The following is a 19,196-nucleotide window of genomic DNA, read 5'->3' on the forward strand; positions in this document are numbered from 1 at the left end:
GCAGTCGCAAAAACTCTCCAGTGCTATGATGAAACTGGCTCTCATGAGGGCCGCTACAGGAAAGGAAGACCCAGAGTTACCTCTGCTGCAGAGGATAAGTTCATTAGTTACCAGCCTCAGAAATTACAGCCCAAATAAATGCTTCAGAGTTCAAGTAACAGATACATCTCAACATCAACTGTTCAGAGGAGATTGCGTGAATCCGGCCTTCATGGTCGAATTGCTGCAAAGAAACCACCACTTAAGGACACCAATAAGAAGAAACTTGCTTGGGCCAAGAAACATGAGCAATAGACATCAGCCCGGTGGAAATCTGTCCTTTGGTCTGATGAGTCCACATTTGAGATTTTTGGTTCCAACCGCCGTGTCTTTGCAAGACGCAGAGTAGGTGAACGGATGATCTCTGCATGTGTGGTTCCCACCGTGAAGCATGGAGGAGGAGTTGTGATGGTCTTGGGGTGCTTTGCTGGTGACACAGTCTGTGATTTATTTAGAAGTCAAGGCACACTTAACCAGCATGGTCACCACAGCATTCTGCAGCGATACGCCATCCCATCTGGTTTGCGCTTAGTGGGTGGGACTATCATTTGTTTTTCAACAGGACAATGACCCAACACACCTATTCCATGTGAGAAATTGCCAAGAAACTGAAGATCTGGTACAATGCTGTGTACTACTCCCTTCCCAGAACAGCGCAAACTGGCGCTAACCAGAATAGAAAGAGGAGTGGGATGCCCCGGTGCACAACTGAGCAAGAGGACAAGTACATTACAGTGTCTAGTATGAGAAACAGATGCCTCACAACTGGCAGCTTCATTAAATAGTACCCGCAAAACACCAGTCTCAACGTCAACAGTGAAGAGGTGACTCCAGGATGATGGCCTTCTAGGCAGAGTTGCAAGAAAAAGCTATATCTCAGACTGGGCAATAAAAATAAAAGATTAAGATGGTCAAAAGAACAAAGACACTGGACAGAGGAAGATTGGAAAAAAAGTGTTGGACAGACAAATCTAAGTTGGAGGTGTTCGGATCACAAAGAAGAACATTTGTGAGACGCAGAAAAAAAATGAAAAGATGCTGGAAGAGTGCCTGATGCCATCTGTCAAGCATGGTGGAGGCAATGTGATGGTCTGGGGGTGCTTTGGTGGTGGTAAAGTGGGAAGTTCGTACAAGGTAAAAGGGATCTTGAAGAAGGAAGGCTATCACTCCATTTTACAAAGCCATGCCATACCCTGTGGACGGCGCTTAATCGGAGCCAATTTCCTCCTACAACAGGACAATGAACCAAAGCACAGCTCCAAACTATGAGCTATTTAGGGAAGATGCAGTCAGCTGGTATTTGGTCTATAATGAAGTGGCCAGCACAGTCACCGGATCTCAACCCTGTTGTGGGAGCAGCTTGACCGTATGGTATGTAAGAAGTACCCATCAAGCCAATCCAACTTGTGGGAGGTGCTTTAGGAAGCATGGGGTGATATCTCTTCAGATTACCTCAACAAATTGACAACTAGAATGCCAAAAGGTGTGCAAGGCTGTAATTGCTGCAAATGGAGGATTCTTTGATGAAAGGAAAGTTTGAAGGACACAATTAATATTTCAATTAATAATCATTATTTATAACCTTGTCAACGTCTTGACTATATTTACTATTCATTTTGCAACTCATTTCATGTATGTTTAAGGAAAACAAGTGACCCCAAACTTTTAAACGGTAGTGTATCAAATGTCCTACCACTCCTATGTCCGCGCCACTAAGGTCTATGACAGAATCCTAAATCTAACTGAAGGGTGGGATGACAACCACCACGCTGCTCCATGTCCTGTGAAAAGAGGCCATTCTATGCCAGGGTTCTATGCCAATAAGAGGCATCCATTCTATGCCAGGGTTCTATGCCAATAAGAGGCATCCATTCTATGCCAATATAACCACATGTAGTCAGCAATAAGACTACAACTTTCCATATCCTGTGGAAGTTTACTTTATGGCTGAATTGCTGCTTATGTAAATGTATGGGATTAGAACTTGTCTATTCCACTTTCCCCTCCTACTGCAATAACGCTACAATATACCCTTTCTCTACCTACTATGTGTGTGCACGTGTGTGCATGCGTACCAAACCTGTTGGTACTGTGGTTTGGCAATGCCTTGTGAGAGAGAGACAGTACAGAACTGAACTCTGATGATCATGAATTCACACTAATTTCAGTCACAAAACGTGCTTTAGTTAACAAGAGGTGGCCTGTGGCTTTTCTCTCTGGTCTTAGCAATTATCTTTCTGAGCAACACCAACATTGTGTTAATTGTACCGTTTGCTTTAGGTCGAACAAATGATGCTAAATTTGATTTATGGGAAATAGCATCAATCTTCCCATTTGAGCCAACCATGAAATGTACACAATGGCAAATAAAATGGATTTGGCAAGTGAAAACAAAGGAAAACAGGAAATTGCTGTGCATAGAGCAGAACTATAGCCCCGGAGCAGAAAAGGGTAGCTTTGAAACTCAGACAAACTAGAATATAAGAGAGAATTAGCAATAGCAACCAGACTAATGAGCACATTAGCCAGCAGAAAAGAAGATGAATCTTCATCCAAATTTCATGATTTGATTCGTAAGATATGGAAAAACAAAACATGGTTTATTTTTCTCATGAAAATAAATAGCGCTACAATCCTTGGTTGAGGCAACGCCCTGAATCATCAACGCCCATCACTGTGTAAATAAATACTGCCCCATAAGTCCAAGAATGCAATCTCCGGTTCTTTGCTCTCGCTAGGCTAGAGCTTGGCCAGGAGCATTCTCTTGTTTTGTGTACATTTAGATCAGATAATATCAGATCAGAGATTCTTCAGTAGTGGAAACTGATTCAGTGACGAACCCAAAAGAAGCCTTAGAGCAGTGGGCAAACGATACTTGAAACCCAGGTGGACAGTCCAACACTGGCCAAGTGAAAGATATGGAAAAACATCCTTGTCTGTACAAAATGCACTAAGCCCTTGTTCAAACACCGCTCTATTACTGCAGTGAAGAAAAAAATGCATAACTTTCTCTTTGGAAGAGCAGGGATAGAATGCCACCTGAATCTCAATTGACCCAGCATTGTCCGGGTTAGTGGAGGGTTTGGTCGGCCGGGATTTCCTTGTCTCATCGTAGTGACTCCTTGTGGCGGGCCGGGCGCCTGCAAGCTGACTTGGTTGTCAGTTGGACGGTGTTTCCTCCGACACATTGGTGCACCTGGCTAAGCAAGCAGTGTGTCAAGAAGCAGTGCAGCTTGGCAGGTCATGTTTTGGGGGATGCATGGCTCTCGACCGTCGCCTCTCCCGAGTCCGCCAAGAGAATTGGATATAATGAAATTGGACCCATGAGCACCAACATGTGAGGTTCATAGGAGCACATTAAATTGGGTTTAAAATGAAAGTTATTAGTCTTTATTTTTGGGAAATTAGAAAACATCTACATGAAAGTCTGAAGGTATCTGAAATACATCACAACAAAATAATGTTGACGTAAAGACCCAACTAATATCAACACATATTTAGTTTGAGATATTGTTTACCTTTCTGTTACCTAAACCCCACATATCTTGAAGATATTTTCTAATTTCTCTCCCTCGTGAGGAGTGAGGATATTGAAAGTTCACAGAAGTAACAAGTAAGTCTGGACAGCCCCTACCTCTCCCAGTTCTTACTGACACCTACCCATGAGCCTCCTCTTTCCATTTATTTTAACCAGCATCCTCACCCACTGAGCACCGACCGATACCCGACATCCATGCACGTTGAAAAGTAATTGAAATTTGGTCAGTCCACCCTTGATGTTAATGTCCACAGCAGTGCCGGTTCTAGACCATTTCAACTGGGGGGGCCAAGCTGGGGCCAGTTGTACTGTTAGAGGGGCCAGTTACAGACGTTATTGTTGCCATATCGTTTTCTTCACGGCATTGCAGGCATTAGCAGGCAAAAGACCATGTTCATAATCATCATCGTTGCCACTGTCTAATAACGGATGTAAAAAAAGAACGATAGCAAAAATGTGTTATGTCAAATTATTTCATACTCCACATTTAGGGGGGCCACAAGGGGGTCCAAAATTGTTGTCACAGGGGCACTCCCCCCCCAGAACCACTAGTGGTCCACAGATGGACCAAATCTGAACCCATCATAAACACGTTTGGATAGTACAGTACAGTATGCAGAGCACATTAGAGTACAGTCCAGTAAAGAAAAATATAGTATAGTACAGTATATTGTGCTGTATTGTACTGCACTCTACTGTGCTGCAATGTGATGTCCAAACTTATTAAAACATGAAGAGAAATGACATTCATATCCATAATTATGCATTTCTGTGTTGCACAGATCACGGACCCATGAGGTAATTCCGTTACCGGGCGTAAATCCACTTCATTTAGTGCAGACCTAGTTCAATAACCAAAACACAAGGTGCCATGTTATAGCTGACACCCCATTCTTTTAAAGACATCTTTAAATCTTAATTCAGAGCTGATAAGAGTTTTTGGAAAATGTGGTCACATAAAAACCTGAGAGATTTTGCCGTAATTCCGTTTCCAAAGTTTGCTCTGCACAGTTCTAACACTAAATTAGTTTTAGTACATTTTTCTGTGGAAATTCTGTTAACATGGAATCGCCCATATTAATATATGTTAATTTCATGCAAATTAAAGGCTGCTTCGCTACCACTCCCACAACAGAAGCACAATCATGGCCTTAGATTCGCAGGTGCTCACGTTAGAACAAGCCCAGGGTCAGTTTCTGTGGTGGCAGAAAAGCCCAGTGCACACTACAGGACTTTCAAAATCCTAACATCACTGAGCCTCTCACATTAAACAACTGTCTTACCTGTAGTTGTTTTGTGTTGCCAAAGTCGTTTTGCGCACGCTAACCATCTGGCACAGATTGTCACACACTACAAGATTATTCACTTGGTCGTGAGGATTCTCTATACCACGCTGTCTCGCCAAAACAATGATGTGATATGATTTAACGTAGCTACGAGCAGTGGCTCAAAGCAGCCTCATAAAGGTTCAGTTAGACATTCACGCTTGCCATATAGAGTTGAAAGATCTAGCCAACGTTTTGAATTGAATAACATTGCTAGTGAACTTCAGAGCTGTAACGATTTGACACTTTGGTTAAAGGCAAGTACAATACACATACTAGTAGTAGTCATAGCTCCTGCTCCAGTCTATACATTCTGGGTGATGTGAAACAACGTCAGCATCTCACTGGCTTCTTCTCTGGCCAGCTCTCATTGGCTATTGCTGATCACGTTCTCAAAACTTGTCGTTGCACATCTCACAAGAGCATTGCAGATTGTGTCAATAAAATCAAACCTGTTTGAAAACATCTGGGACTGCTCAAAGATGAGATCAGAAGCCCTCAGATTGAGTCTTTAACCCGGTCAGAAACAAGCGTTGAGTAGGCAACAACAAAAACTTGTCTGGGACAGCAGTAAAAACACGACTTCTCAACACAGAGGTTTAAACATTCGTAAGTGATGGGCACTACATCAACATACAAATTGTTTTACAACTTCGGCTCTCTTCACAACATGTGTAAACCAAGACGCCTTTATAACACCATCAGAATATCTGCCTGCCGATGGTCGTGTGATTACAGAATATCTGCGAGGCATATTAACATATTATTACGCATAAACAATAACCATGGCAAGTACAGCTACCATCTAGCCACACTACACAAACAGGACATTTCCCCTTCTCCTCCAGGCATTGTGAACAAACTGAGCTAACCCCCCTGTCTGAAACAGAAGCCTGGTCTATGGGTGAGGCCTCCTCCTCAATGTACGCTATTCACAACAACATGATCATGTAGCTCCTACCATTCTAGGCTTATATATTTTACCACCGTCTCCACAACACCCCCTTCATAATCAAGCATTCTGTCATTAGAGGAATAGTTCATTTTCCAAGGTGCTCCCAGATACAATTGTCCAGGGCCAGGAGCTTCCCTAACAACGTGACCTGACCAGTAGAAACTCTGGCTAGTTATTGACCTTATTTATGAGGTAAAATATCAATTGACTCAACTCCGAGAGTAGCCTTTCCCATGTAACCCAAGTTACCCAACTCAATGTTGACCTAAACCTCCCAACCACAGATGCCAGGGGAGAGTGAAGAGATTCCTCCAGCTCTCCTCTCACATGGCTAGGCCCCATGTCGGTTGACCTCACAATTCAACCTCATGGCTACAACCCAAAACAAAAACATGCTATTCCTTTCTACAGAGTTAGAGATTAAAATCACATTTTATTTGTCATGTGTCGAATACAGTAGCATGGAGAGAGAGGAGCTATCCTATCCGATGTCGGCCATGATATTTTGTGATGACCACATATTCCATGCTCAGTGGAAGAGAACAAATAAAAGGCAAGACAAACAAAGGCAGCCATTATTATTTGGACAGTGGCTATTTACAGGGAGGGAGAGGGCAGAGGCTATGGTACTGTAGCTAGGCCACTGAACAAAAATATAAAAACGCAACATTTAAAGTATTTGTCCCATGTTTCATGAGCTGAAATACAAGATCCCAGAAATTTTCCAGACACACAAAGAGCTTGTTTCTCTCAAGTTTTGGCAACAAATGTGTATACATCCCTGTTTGTGAGCATTTCTTCTTTACCAAGATAATGCATCCACTTGACAGGTGTGGCACATCAAAAAGCTGATTAAACAGCATGATCCTTACACAGGTGCAGCTTATGCTGGGGACAATAAAAGGCCACTCTAAAAATGTGCAGTTTTGTCTCACAACACAATGCCACAGATGTCTCAAGTTGAGGGAGCTTGCAATTGGCATGCTGACTGCAGGAATGGCCACCAGATCGGTTGCGAGAGAATTGAATGTTAATTTCTCTACCATTTAGGTATGGACAGGCATATGCTACGGACAACGAACACAATTTAATTTTATCAATGGCAATTTGAATGCACAGACATACCGTGACGAGGTCCTGAGGCCCATTCATCTGCCGCCATCACCTCATGTTTCAGCATGATAATGGACAGCCCCATGTCGCAAGGATCTGTACACAATTCCTGGAAGCTGAAAATGTCCCAGTTCTTCCATGGCCTGCATACTTACCAGACATGTCACCCATTGAGCATGTTTGGGATGCTCTGGATCGACATGTACGACATGTGTGTTCCAGTTCACACCAATATCCAGCAACTTCGCACAGCCATTGAAGGAATGGGACAACATTCCACAGGCCACAATCAACAGTCTGATCAACTCTATGCGAAGGAGATGTGTCGAGCTGCATGAGGCAAATGGTGGTCATATCAGATACTGACTGGTTTTCTGATCCACGTTCCTACTTTTTTTTTTAAGGTATCTGTATTCCCAGTCATGTGAAATCCATAGATTAGGGCCTAATGAATTAATTTCAATTGACTGATTTCCTTATATGAACTGTAACTCTTAACGCATGTTGCATTTACACTACCATTTAAAAACTTTGGGGTCACTTAGAAATATCGTTGTTTTTGAAAGAAAAGCATATTTTTTGTCCATTAAAATAACATTAAATACAGTGTAGACATTGTTAATGTTGTAAATGACTATTGTAGCTGATTTTTTTAATGGAATATGTACATACAATGGATCTGATCCCAGTAGGTAACCCAAAACAACAGCTCCACAGAAGGGGCAGACGGAGTAGTCTTCTGGTCAGGCTCCGTAGATGGGCACATCGCTCCCGAGTATACTACGCGCCAATGTCCAGTCACTTGACAACAAGGTAGACGAAATTCAAGCAAGGGTTGCTATCCAGAGAGATATCAGATTGTTACATTCTCTGTTTCACAGAAACATGGCTCACTCGGGATATGTTATCAGAATCGGTACAGCCACCCGGTTTCTTCACGCATCGCGCCGACAGAAACAAACATCTCTCTGGTAAGAAGAAGGGCGGGGGTGTATGCCTTATGATTAACGACTCGTGGTGCAATCATAACAACATACAGGAACTCAAGTCCTTTTGTTCACCTGACCTAGAATTCCTTACAATCAAATGCCGACCGCATTATATTCAATCAATCCCTGTCCCAGTCTGGTGTGCCCACATGCTTCAAGAGGGCCACCATTGTTCCTGTCCTCAAGAAAGCTAAGGTAACTGAGCTAAATGATGATCACCCCGTAGCACTCACTTCTGTCATCATGAAGTGATTTGAGAGACTACTCAAGGATCATATCACCACCACACTACCTGATACCCTAGACCCACTCGATTTTGCCTACCGCCCCAATAGGTCCACAGACGACGCAATCGCAATCACACTGCCCTATCCCATCTGGACAAGAGGAATACCTATGTAAGAATGCTGTTCATTGACTACAGCTCAGCATTTAACACCATAGTACCCTCCAAACTCGTCATTAAGCTCAAGACCCTGAGTCTCGACCCCGCCCTGTGCAACTGGGTCCTGGACTTTCTGAAGGGGCCGACCCCAGGTGGTGAGGGTAGGAAACAACATCTCCACCCCGCTGATCATCAACACTGGGACCCCACAAGGGTGCGTTCTCAGCCCTCTCTTGTACTCCCTGTTCACCCATGACTGCGTGGCCATGCACGCCTCCAACTCAATCATCAAGTTTGCAGACGACACTACAGTGGTTGGCTTGATTACCAGCAACGACGAGACGGCCTACAGGGAGGAGGTGAGGGCCCTCTAAGTGTGGCGTCAGGAAAATAACCTCACACTCAATGTCAACAAAACAAAGGAGATGATCATGGACTTTAGGAAACAGCAGAGGGAGCACCCCCCTATTCACGTCGACGGGACAGTAGTGGAGAAGGTGGAAAGTTTTAAGTTCCTCGGGGTCCACCCACACAGACAGCATGGTGAAGATGGTGCAATAGCGCCTCTTGAACCACAGGAAACTGAAGAAATTTGTCTCGTCACCAAAAACACTCAAACTTTTACAGATGCACAATTGAGAGCATCCTGTCAGGCTGTATCACCGCCTGGTACGGCAACTGCTCCGCCCACAACCGCAGGGCTCTCCAGAGGGTAGTGAGGTCTGCATAACGCATCACCAGGGGCAAACTACCTAACCCTCCAGGACACCTACATCACCCAATGTCACAGGGAAGGCCAAAAAGATTATCAAGGACAACAACCACCCAAGCCACTGCTTTTTCACTCCGCTATCATCCAGAAGGTGAGGTCAGTACAGGTGCACCAACGCTGGGACCGAGAGACAGAAATACAGCTTCTATCTCAAGGCTATCAGACTGTTAAACAGCCATCACAAACATTGAGTCAATATGTTGGCAGCAGCCACTTGATCTCTAGCCACTTTAATAATTTGATGTAATAAATGTATCACTAGTCACTTTAAACAATGCCACTTTATATAATGATTACATACAGTATATACATATGAGATGAGTAATGTAGGGTACTATATACAATCTACTGCATCTTGCCATCTTGATGTAATTAAATGTATCACTAGCCAGTTTAAACAATGCCACTTTATATGTTTTCATACCCTACATTACTCATCTCATATGTATATACTGTATTCTATACCATCTACTGCATCTTTCCTATGCTGCACGGCCATCGCTCATTCATTTATTTATATGTACATATTCATACACACACACAAATGTAAAGGGATACGGTAGTTGTTGTGAAATTGTTAGATATTACTGCACTGTCGGAACTAGAAGCACAAGCATTTCGCTACACTCGCATTAACATCGGCTAACCATGTGTATGTGACCAATATTTGTATTTATCTTTTTATTTCACCAGGTAGGCCAGTTGAGAACAAGTTCTCATTTACAACTGCGACCTGGACAAGATAAAGCAAAGCAGGCTGGCAAAAACAACAGAGTTACACATGGGATAAACAAACGTACAGTCAATAACACAATCTGTATACAGTGTGTGCAAGTGAAGGAGGTAAGGTAATAAATAGGCCAATAGTGGCAAAGTAATTACAATTTAGCAATTTACACTGGCGTGATATACAGTTGATGTCAGAAGTTTACACCTTAGCCAAATACATTTAAACTCAGTTTTTCCTGACATTTAATCCTAGTAAAAAAATTCTCTGTTTTAGGTCAGTTAGGATCACCACTTTATTTTAAAAATGTGAAATGTCAGAAGAGAGAGAATGATTTATTTCAGCTTTTATTTCTTTCATCACATTCCCAGTGGGTCAGAAGTTTACATACACTCAATTAGTATTTGTTAGCATTGCCTTTAAATTGTTTAACTTGTGTCAAACGTTTTGGGTAGCCTTCCACAAGCTTCCTACAATAAGTTGGGTGAATTGTGGCCCATTCCTCCTGACAGAGCTGGTGTAACTGAGTCAGGTTTGTAGGCCTCCTTGCTCGCACATGCTTTTCAGTTCTGCCCACAAATTCTCTTTTGGATTGAGGTCAGGGCTTTGTGATCGCCACTCCAATACCTTGACTTTGTTGTCCTTAAGACATTTTGCCACAACTTTGGAAGTACGCTCGGTGTCATTGTCCATTTGCGACCAAGCTTTAACTTTCTGATTGATGTCTTGAGATGTTGCTTCAATATATCCACATAATTTTCCTCCTCATGATGCCATCTATTTTGTGAAGTGCACCAGTCCCTCCTGCAGCATTGCACCCCCACAACATGATGCTGCCCCCCCCCTCGGCTTGCAAGCCTCCCCCTTTTTCCTCCAAACATAACGATGGTCATGATGGCCAAACAGTTCTACTTTTGTTTCATCAGACCAGAGGACATTTCCCCAAAAAGTACAATCTTTCTCCCCATGTGCAGTTCAAACCGTAGTGGCTTCTTCCTTGCTGAGCGGCCTTTTAGGTTATGTCGATATAGGACTCGTTTTACTGTGGATATACATACTTTTGTACCCGTTTCCTCCAGCATCTTCACATGGTCCTTTGCTGTTGTTCTGGGATTGATGTGCACTTTTCGCACCAAAGTACGTTCATCTCTAGGAGACAGAACGCGTCTCCTTCCTGAACGGTTTGACGGCTGCGTGGTCCCATGGTGTTTATACTTGCATACTATTGTTTGTACAGATGAACGTGGTACCTTCAGGCGTTTGGAAATTGCCCCAAATGATGAACCAGAGTTGTGGAGGTCTACAATTTTTTTCTGAGGTCTTGGCTGATTTCGTTTGATTTTCCCATGATGTCAAGCAAAGAGGCACTGAGTTTGAAGGTAGGCCTTGAAATACATCCACAGGTACACCTCCAATTGAATCAAATGATGTCAATTAGCCTATCAGAAGCTTCTAAAGCCATGACATCATTTTCTGGAATTGTCCAAGCTGTTTAAAAGGCACAGTCAACTTAGGGTATGTAAACTTCTGACCCACTGGAATTGTAATACAGTAAATGATAAGTGAAATAATCTGTCTGTAAACAATTGTTGGAAAAATTACTTGTGTCATGCAAAGTAGATGTCCTAACCGACTTGCCAAAACTATAGTTTGTGAACAAGAAATTTGTGGAGTGGTTGAAAAACGAGTTTTAATGACTCTAACCTAAGTGTATGTAAACTTCCGACTTCAACTGTATGTGCAGATGAGGATGTGCAAGTAGAAATACTGGTGTGCAAAAGAGCAGAAAAACAAAAACAAAATATGGGGATGAGGTAGGTAGTTGGTTGGATGGGCTATTTACAGATGGGCTGTGTACAGCTGCAGCGATCGGTAAGCTGCTCTGACAGCTGTTGCTTAAAGTTAGAGGGAGATATAAATCTCCAACTTTAGTGATTTTTGCAATTCGTTCCAGTCATTGGCAGCAGAGAACTGGAAGGAAAGGCAGCCAAAGGGGGTGTTGGCTTTGGGGATGACCAGTGAAATATACCTGCTGGAGCGCATGCTACAGGTGGGTGTTGCTATGGTGACCAGTGAGCTGAGATAAGGCGGAGCTTTACCTAGCAAAGACTTATATATGACCTGGAGCCAGTGGGTATGGCGACAAATATGTAGCGAGGACCAGCCAACGAGAGCATACAGGTCGCAGTGGTGGGTAGTATATAGGGCTTTGGTGACAAAACGGATGGCACTGTGATAGCAAATTGGATGCAGTCTGAGTAGAATGTCGGAGGCTATTTTGTAAATGACATCGCCGAAGTCAAGGATCGGTAGGATAGTCAGTTTTACGAGGGTGGTTGGCAGCATGAGTGAAGGAGGCGGGGGGGGGAATTAAAGAAGCAATAAAAAAATTAAAATGGCCTTCTTTAGACTAGTTGAGTATCTGGAGCATCAGCATCTGTGGGTTCAATTACATGCTCAAAATGGCCAGAAACAAATAACTTTCTTCTGAAACTCGTCAGTCTTCCCTTGTTCTGAGAAATGAAGGCTATTCCATGCGAGAAATTTCCAAGAAACTTAAGATCTCGTTCAAAGCTGTGTACTACTCCCTTCAAAGAACAGCGAAAACTGGCTCTAACCAGAATAGAAAGAGAAGTGGGAGGCCCCGGTGCACAACTGAGCAAGAGGACAAGTACATTAGAGCGTCTAGTTTGAGAAACAGACGCCTCACAAGTCTTCAACTGGCAGTTTCATTAAATCGTACCCACAAAACACCAGTCTCAATGTCAACAGTGAAGAGGCAACTCCGGGATGCTGGCCTTCTTGGCTCTATTTGCTTATCACACTGCCATCTTATTTTCCCATGAAACACTGAGGGGGACAGACAGTTCACCACACACACAGGCCCTGCCTACACACAACACTATAGTGCTCTCTCAACCCAACCTTCTGAGAATATAGAGAAAACATTACAAATCAGAATAGAAAGAGGTAACAGATGTATTTAAAACACAGGTCCCTGCTGTGTGTGGGTAACACATCCATTGAAGGGGAAGCATAGCAGTGGCACAGCAAGTGATGCAACACACAGAGACAGTGTTCCTTCATTCCTAAAACACTTGTTTGTTCAGCTGAGGGTGATATAGGTTAACCCAAAACTAAAGTATTGTGTAATTGGTCAGATGCTCAATTAAGTTCTGGGTCCATACATGTCACTGGAACGAAGAGTATATGGGCTTTACAAAATTCTAGAACTAATTATCTCACGCATCCTGCTGTATTATGACAGATCTACGTTACCATTTAGCTGAGGGAAGAGATGCTGCCATGTCCACATTTGAAATTCAGTAAAATGTGTATGTGAGAGTGCGTGTGTGTGTCCTGCATCTTAACCACACGGCTGATCTCTGCTTGCACTGTGATCTTGGGGCTTGTATCTAAGCAGAGGGTAGGTTGAGAGATGAGAGCAAGACTGCCAGTCTCTCTCAGCCTTCAAGATACAGTACATGCACCACATCACATCTTCTCTCCCCTTTTCCTTAGATGGCTTAAGCTTTGCAGTGATACCACTCTCACCCAATTAAATTAGATGAACTATACAAGAGGTAGGCACTATAGCCTAGTTATTAATGCCCATTGTTTTTTTGTTTGATGATGACTGACTATCTAACAGAGGTGTTTCTCTGGACACAGAGCTTATTTCAGTAAACTAGGTAATAAGGCCCTATATTTTACTGGCTAGCTGTGGCTAAATTATATAGTAGACATCCGTGACCTTTAGCCTTTCAAGAGTAAACAAATAAAACTAACCAGAACACACAGACATTCAAGCTTAGGTCTAATGTTTTCTGAAGAGATCAAGGTTAGAGTTTTATTTTGATTGTGTGACCAGACATGATCAAATCCTTTCTCCCTGAGAACATCAGAGTGCTTGTGATATGTCAGAGTAAAAACACACCTTGTGGTTTTCTGCCTTCACTTCATTTCCTCCTATCAATTACCGGTTTCCCTAGTCCAGTACAAATATACTGCTCAAAAAAATAAAGGGAACACTTAAACAACACAATGTAACTCCAAGTCAATCACACTTCTGTGAAATCAAACTGTCCACTTAGGAAGCAACACTGATTGACAATAAATTGCACATGCTGTTGTGCAAATGGAATAGACAACAGGTAGAAATTATAGGCAATTAGCAAGACACCCCCAATAAAGGAGTGGTTCTGCAGGTGGTGACCACAGACCACTTCTCAGTTCCTATGCTTCCTGGCTGATGTTTTGGTCACTTTTGAATGCTGGCGGTGCTTTCACTCTAGTGGTAGCATGAGATGGAGTCTACAACCCACACAAGTGGCTCAGGTAGTGCAGCTCATCCAGGATGGCACATCAATGCGAGCTGTGGCAAGAAGGTTTGCTGTGTCTTTCAGTGTAGTGTCCAGAGCATGGAGGCGCACCCAGGAGACAGGCCAGTACATCAGGAGACGTGGAGGAGGCCGTAGGAGGGCAACAACCCAGCAGCAGGACCGCTACCTCCGCCTTTGTGCAAGGAGGAGCAGGAGAAGCACTGCCAGAGCCCTGCAAAATGACCTCCAGCAGGCCACAAATGTGCATGTCTGCTCAAACGGTCAGAAACAGACTCCATGAGGGTGGTATGAGGGCCCGACATCCACAGGTGGGGGTTGTGCTTACAGCCCAACACCGTGCAGGACGTTTGGCATTTGCCAGAGAACACCAAGATTGGAAAATTCGCCACTGGCGCCCTGTGCTCTTCACAGATGAAAGCAGGTTCACACTGAGCACGTGACAGACGTGACAGAGTCTGGAGACGCCGTGGAGAACGTTCTGCTGCCTGCAACATCCTCCAGCATGACCGGTTTGGCGGTGGGTCAGTCATGGTGTGGGGTGGCATTTCTTTGAGGGGCCGCTCAGCCCTCCATGTGCTCGCCAGAGGCAGCCTGACTGCCATTGGGTACCGAGATGAGATCCTCAGACCCCTTGTGAGACCATATGCTGGTGCGGTTGGCCCTGGGTTCCTCCTAATGCAAGACAATGCTAGACCTCATGTGGCTGGAGTGTGTCAGCAGTTCCTGCAAGAGGAAGGCATTGATGCTATGGACTGGCCCGCCCGTTCCCCAGACCTGAATCCAATTGAGCACATCTGGGACATCATGTCTCGCTCCATCCACCAACGCCACGTTGCACCACAGACTGTCCAGGAGTTGGCGGATGCTTTAGTCCAGGTCTGGGAGGAGATCCCTCAGGAGACCATCCGTCACCTCATCAGGAGCATGCCCAGGCGTTGTAGGGAGGTCATACAGGCACGTGGAGGCCACACACACTACTGAGCCTCATTTTGACTTGTTTTAAGGACATTACATCAAAGTTGGATCAGCCTGTAGTGTGGTTTTCCACTTTAATTTTGAGTGTGACTCCAAATCCAGACCTCCGTGGGTTGATAAATTGGATTTCCATTGATTATTTTTGTGTGATTTTGTTGTCAGCACATTCAACTATGTAAAGAAAAAAGTATTTAATAAGATTATTTCTTTCATTCAGATCTAGGATGTGTTGTTTAAGTGTTCCCTTTATTTTTTTGAGCAGTGTATATTTCAAAAAGGTCTTCAACAAGTCAGTGGCATACACATATATATACATACATATATATATTTTTTAAATCTACATTAAGATAAGGGCAACTGTCTTAAGAAAGTTGATAGTGATCAATCAGTTGTGTAGCCTACAGTCAGTGTAGTAGGCTATTACACATTAGGCTAATAACAGCTAGAAATCCTCTTCCTTCCTTTCCATGTACTGTGACTTAGCAGAGTAAAAATACACCTTGTGCTGTTCTCTCTGAAAATAATTTCCTTGTATCATATACCGGTTCCTCTAATACATAAACAAATATATTTAACAGGTCTTCGTGAAGTCAGTGGTGTATGTCTACATTATCTTGATCAAGATTAGGCCTAGTTCTATTGTCATGAATTAACCCTTGTTGATAGTGATCAACTACAGTCATAGCCTATATCAGCCTACAGTACCACAGACTAATCACAGTACTGTATCCAATACTTTGGGCCTCCTTCCTCTCCACTGTACAGTTCCACCTCAGCTGGACCTCATTTCAGGGTCTGGTTAGTCCAGCTGACTGACTTATGATTGTTATGAAACATAACAGAGGGCATCAACACTGGTCTGACATGGCTGCCACTTCCGCATGATCTCAAGATAACATCTGTGGAATGCAAGAACAACCACCTGTGATTACACACCATGACATTTCTTTTCATTTTACCTTTATTTATACTAGGCAAGTCAGTTAAGAAGAAATTCTTATTTTCAATGACAGTCTAGGAACAGTGGGTTATCTGCCTTGTTCAGGGGCAGAACGACAGATTTTTACCTTGTCAGCTCGGGGATTCGATCTTGCAACCTTTCGGTTTCTAGTCCAACACTCAACCACAAGGCTACCTGCCGACATGCACTGTCTGTCCGTCCATCTGTCTGCTTTTCTGTCTGTGTCCTTCAGTCAGGGAAATGTTATGGTAGGCCTACTGTATATGTATGTGATGTAAATTGGGCATGAAACAAAACGTGTCAAAGTCCATTGTAATAAAGACTAGGCTGTCACTAAAGCAGCAGGTGGCTGCAGCATATCCACACACATGTAGTACACACCTAGGGTCTAAGCAGTCATTATAATACCAAATAGTAGCTAACTTAAAATCTTGAATCCACATGTTATCCGGCAAATGGTTGACCCATGGTGTAAAATAGAATACCCAGAGACTGAATTTACACACTTGTATATCATAATATCTTGAACACAGATAGCTTTGTAGTAAAGGAAAGTAGGCCTATCCTTTCAACTACTTATCTAGTAAGCCTCGAAAGTGGGAGTTAATTTGTAATTCAGTAACATTGAGAATGCTGTTACATTTTAACAAGGGACCAATTAAACCATGTAGCTTGACATGCAAAAAAAACATTATGGGAAAGGTCTTCAGATGACTTAATCGATTAAGTCACAATGTAGCCACAAAGAACCGATCACTAAGAGAGAATGCATTCTGACTGTTCTGATATTCCACAGTAACGCAAACTGCAACATTGTTACAGTAAAATGTCTACATAATAATAATACTACATTTAATTTGAAAAGCGCTTCTCACACCCAAAGTGCTGAAGAAAAAAACAAATATTATAATAATAAAAACAATTCCAAAAAAACAAGAGCAGACAACAAGATCTGGTGGACAGAGAACATAATTAGCATATGTCCTTAGACGTTGTTCTGAACAGCTCAGTCTTTAGCTGTGCCACAGGCTGTGCTTTCAACGAGGCCAGAGAAATCAGCCCTGACAGTAACTGCGTTCCTTAGCGGAGGAGCCACACAACTGAAAACCCTGTCACCCATAGTTTTTAGTCTGCTGTTGGGTTGTGGCAAAAGTTGCAACACTGTAACAATCAACTAGCATAAGCCCCCCCTCACACTTGTTAAAACGTCTGGACTCTCACTGAAACTTCATTACGGAAGAAACTGACCCGTAGGGATTATGAATGACAACTACAAAACCGCAATGGGTTCCACGGAAAAAAATACAAACATTTCAAGATACTCCGTGACAGCCATTCAGCCAATTGACGGGACGAGGGGTGGATTCAATTCAGCACTCATATAAAATGGCATTCACAGAGGCCCAATCCAGGGGGGCAAAATAATATTCGCCGAGAAAAGTAGCTGGGCAATGGGTTAACGCATCGTATTGACCCAGATACTTCTATTTCACCAGCAAGATCCCGCATAAATCGGGTTTAAGCGAATTATGGAAGATGTCTCAATGTCCGGTTGTCACATCCACTTGCGGGACTGATAGGGGATTTGAGCTAAACAATTTAGCCTACTAACCCGGCTAAAGAAAATAAATAAAAGCAGAACCTACCCAGAAATTTTGTAGGAAGTAGGGCGTTATCATCTTGGTTTCTTCCTCTCTGCAACTATTTTCTTCAATGTAATTCAACCAAAATTCACGCAATTGCACCGATGTCCTCCCCTTTTCTGTTGTGTGCTTTTTCTCCTTTTTTTCTCCTTTTTCCTCACTCTTTCTTCACCCTCCCCACCGCAGACTCCACCTCCTTCAGAAAAATTCAATTCAGTTGCCTTTCGTCTTCTCCAAAATCCAGAGACAAGGAAACAGCGCCACCCATGGCGGGAACAAAAAAGGAACTGGGCAAATTACTGGAATGCAGTGATATTCTTGATTGGTTCTATAATTATTTAAACGTTCTAAATCACTGTGATGAATATCAGCCAAGGTGGGAAAGGTTGCCTGGCTATACTAACATATAAAATAAAATTACTTTTTATTATAAGTGTCTTCGCTTGCATTTTCAACCTCTCCCTCAACCAGTCTGTAATACCTACGTTTCAAGCAGACCACCATAGTCCCTGTGTGCAAATAGCCACGGTAACCGTCTAAATGACTATCACTCTGTAGCACTCACATCTGTATCCATGAAATGCTTTGAAAGGCTAGTCATGGCTCATATAAACACCATCATCACAGATATCCCTGGACCTACTCAAATTCGCATAACGCCCCAACAGATCCACAGATGACGCAATCTCTATTGCACTCCACACTGCCCTTACCCACTTGGACAAAAGGAACACCTACGTGAGAATGCTGTTCATTGACTACAGCTCAGCGTTCAACACTATAGTGCCCTCCAAGTTCATCACTAAACTAAGGACCCTGGGACTGGACACCTCCCAATGCAACTGGATCCTGGACTTCCTGACGGGACTCCCCCAGGTGGTGAGGGCAGGCAACAACACATCTACCACACTGACCCACAACACGGTGGCCCCTCAGGGGTGCGTGCTTAGTCCCCTTCTGTACTCCCTGTTCACCCACGACTGCATGGCCATGCACGACTCCAACACCATCATTAAGTTTGCTGACAAACAGGACAGTGGTAGGCCTGATCACCAACAACGATGAGACAGCCTATAACAGTAGAACTGTTTGAGGATCTGAGGGCCCATGCCAAATCTTTTCAACCTCCAGAGATGGAAGATGCAGGCTCGACGCTCCGTTTCTTTCTCCATGATCAGCTCCTTTGTATAATGGTGCCGGAGGTGATGGCTGCCATTTTACGGATTCCTAACCAACTGTACTATTTTGTTAGTTTTTTCGCGTTGTTTGTAACTTATTTTGTACATAATGTTGCTGCTACAGTTAATTTTTTTCCCCTACCTACAGTACATGTACAAAATAACTTGACTAACCTGTACCCCTGCACATTGACTCGGTACCGGTACCCCCTGTATATAGCCTCGTTATTTTTGTGTTACTTTTTATTTGTAT

General features: G+C 43.3%; 1 protein-coding gene across 22 annotated transcripts in view; it reads right to left on the reverse strand.

The window, feature by feature from the left end:
- LOC106569536 (F-BAR domain only protein 2) overlaps positions 1-18,009 on the reverse strand; it is a 78,764-nt gene extending 60,755 nt beyond the window's left edge. For 21 of the 22 annotated variants that reach the window (XR_006758429.1, XR_006758433.1, XR_006758431.1 and 18 more), the window contains exon 1: positions 17,769-18,009. Coding sequence is in view for 16 of the 22 variants with exons in the window: in XM_045692628.1 (XP_045548584.1) it covers positions 17,769-17,801 (33 nt within the window). In the remaining 6 variants the exon portion in view is untranslated. The remainder of the gene's footprint in view (positions 1-17,768) is intronic. The other variant, XM_045692617.1, reaches the window with a different exon arrangement.
- Positions 18,010-19,196: the final 1,187 nt, after the last annotated feature.

Source organism: Salmo salar, chromosome ssa01 (assembly GCF_905237065.1).
Source record: "Salmo salar chromosome ssa01, Ssal_v3.1, whole genome shotgun sequence".
NCBI lineage: Eukaryota > Metazoa > Chordata > Actinopteri > Salmoniformes > Salmonidae > Salmo > Salmo salar.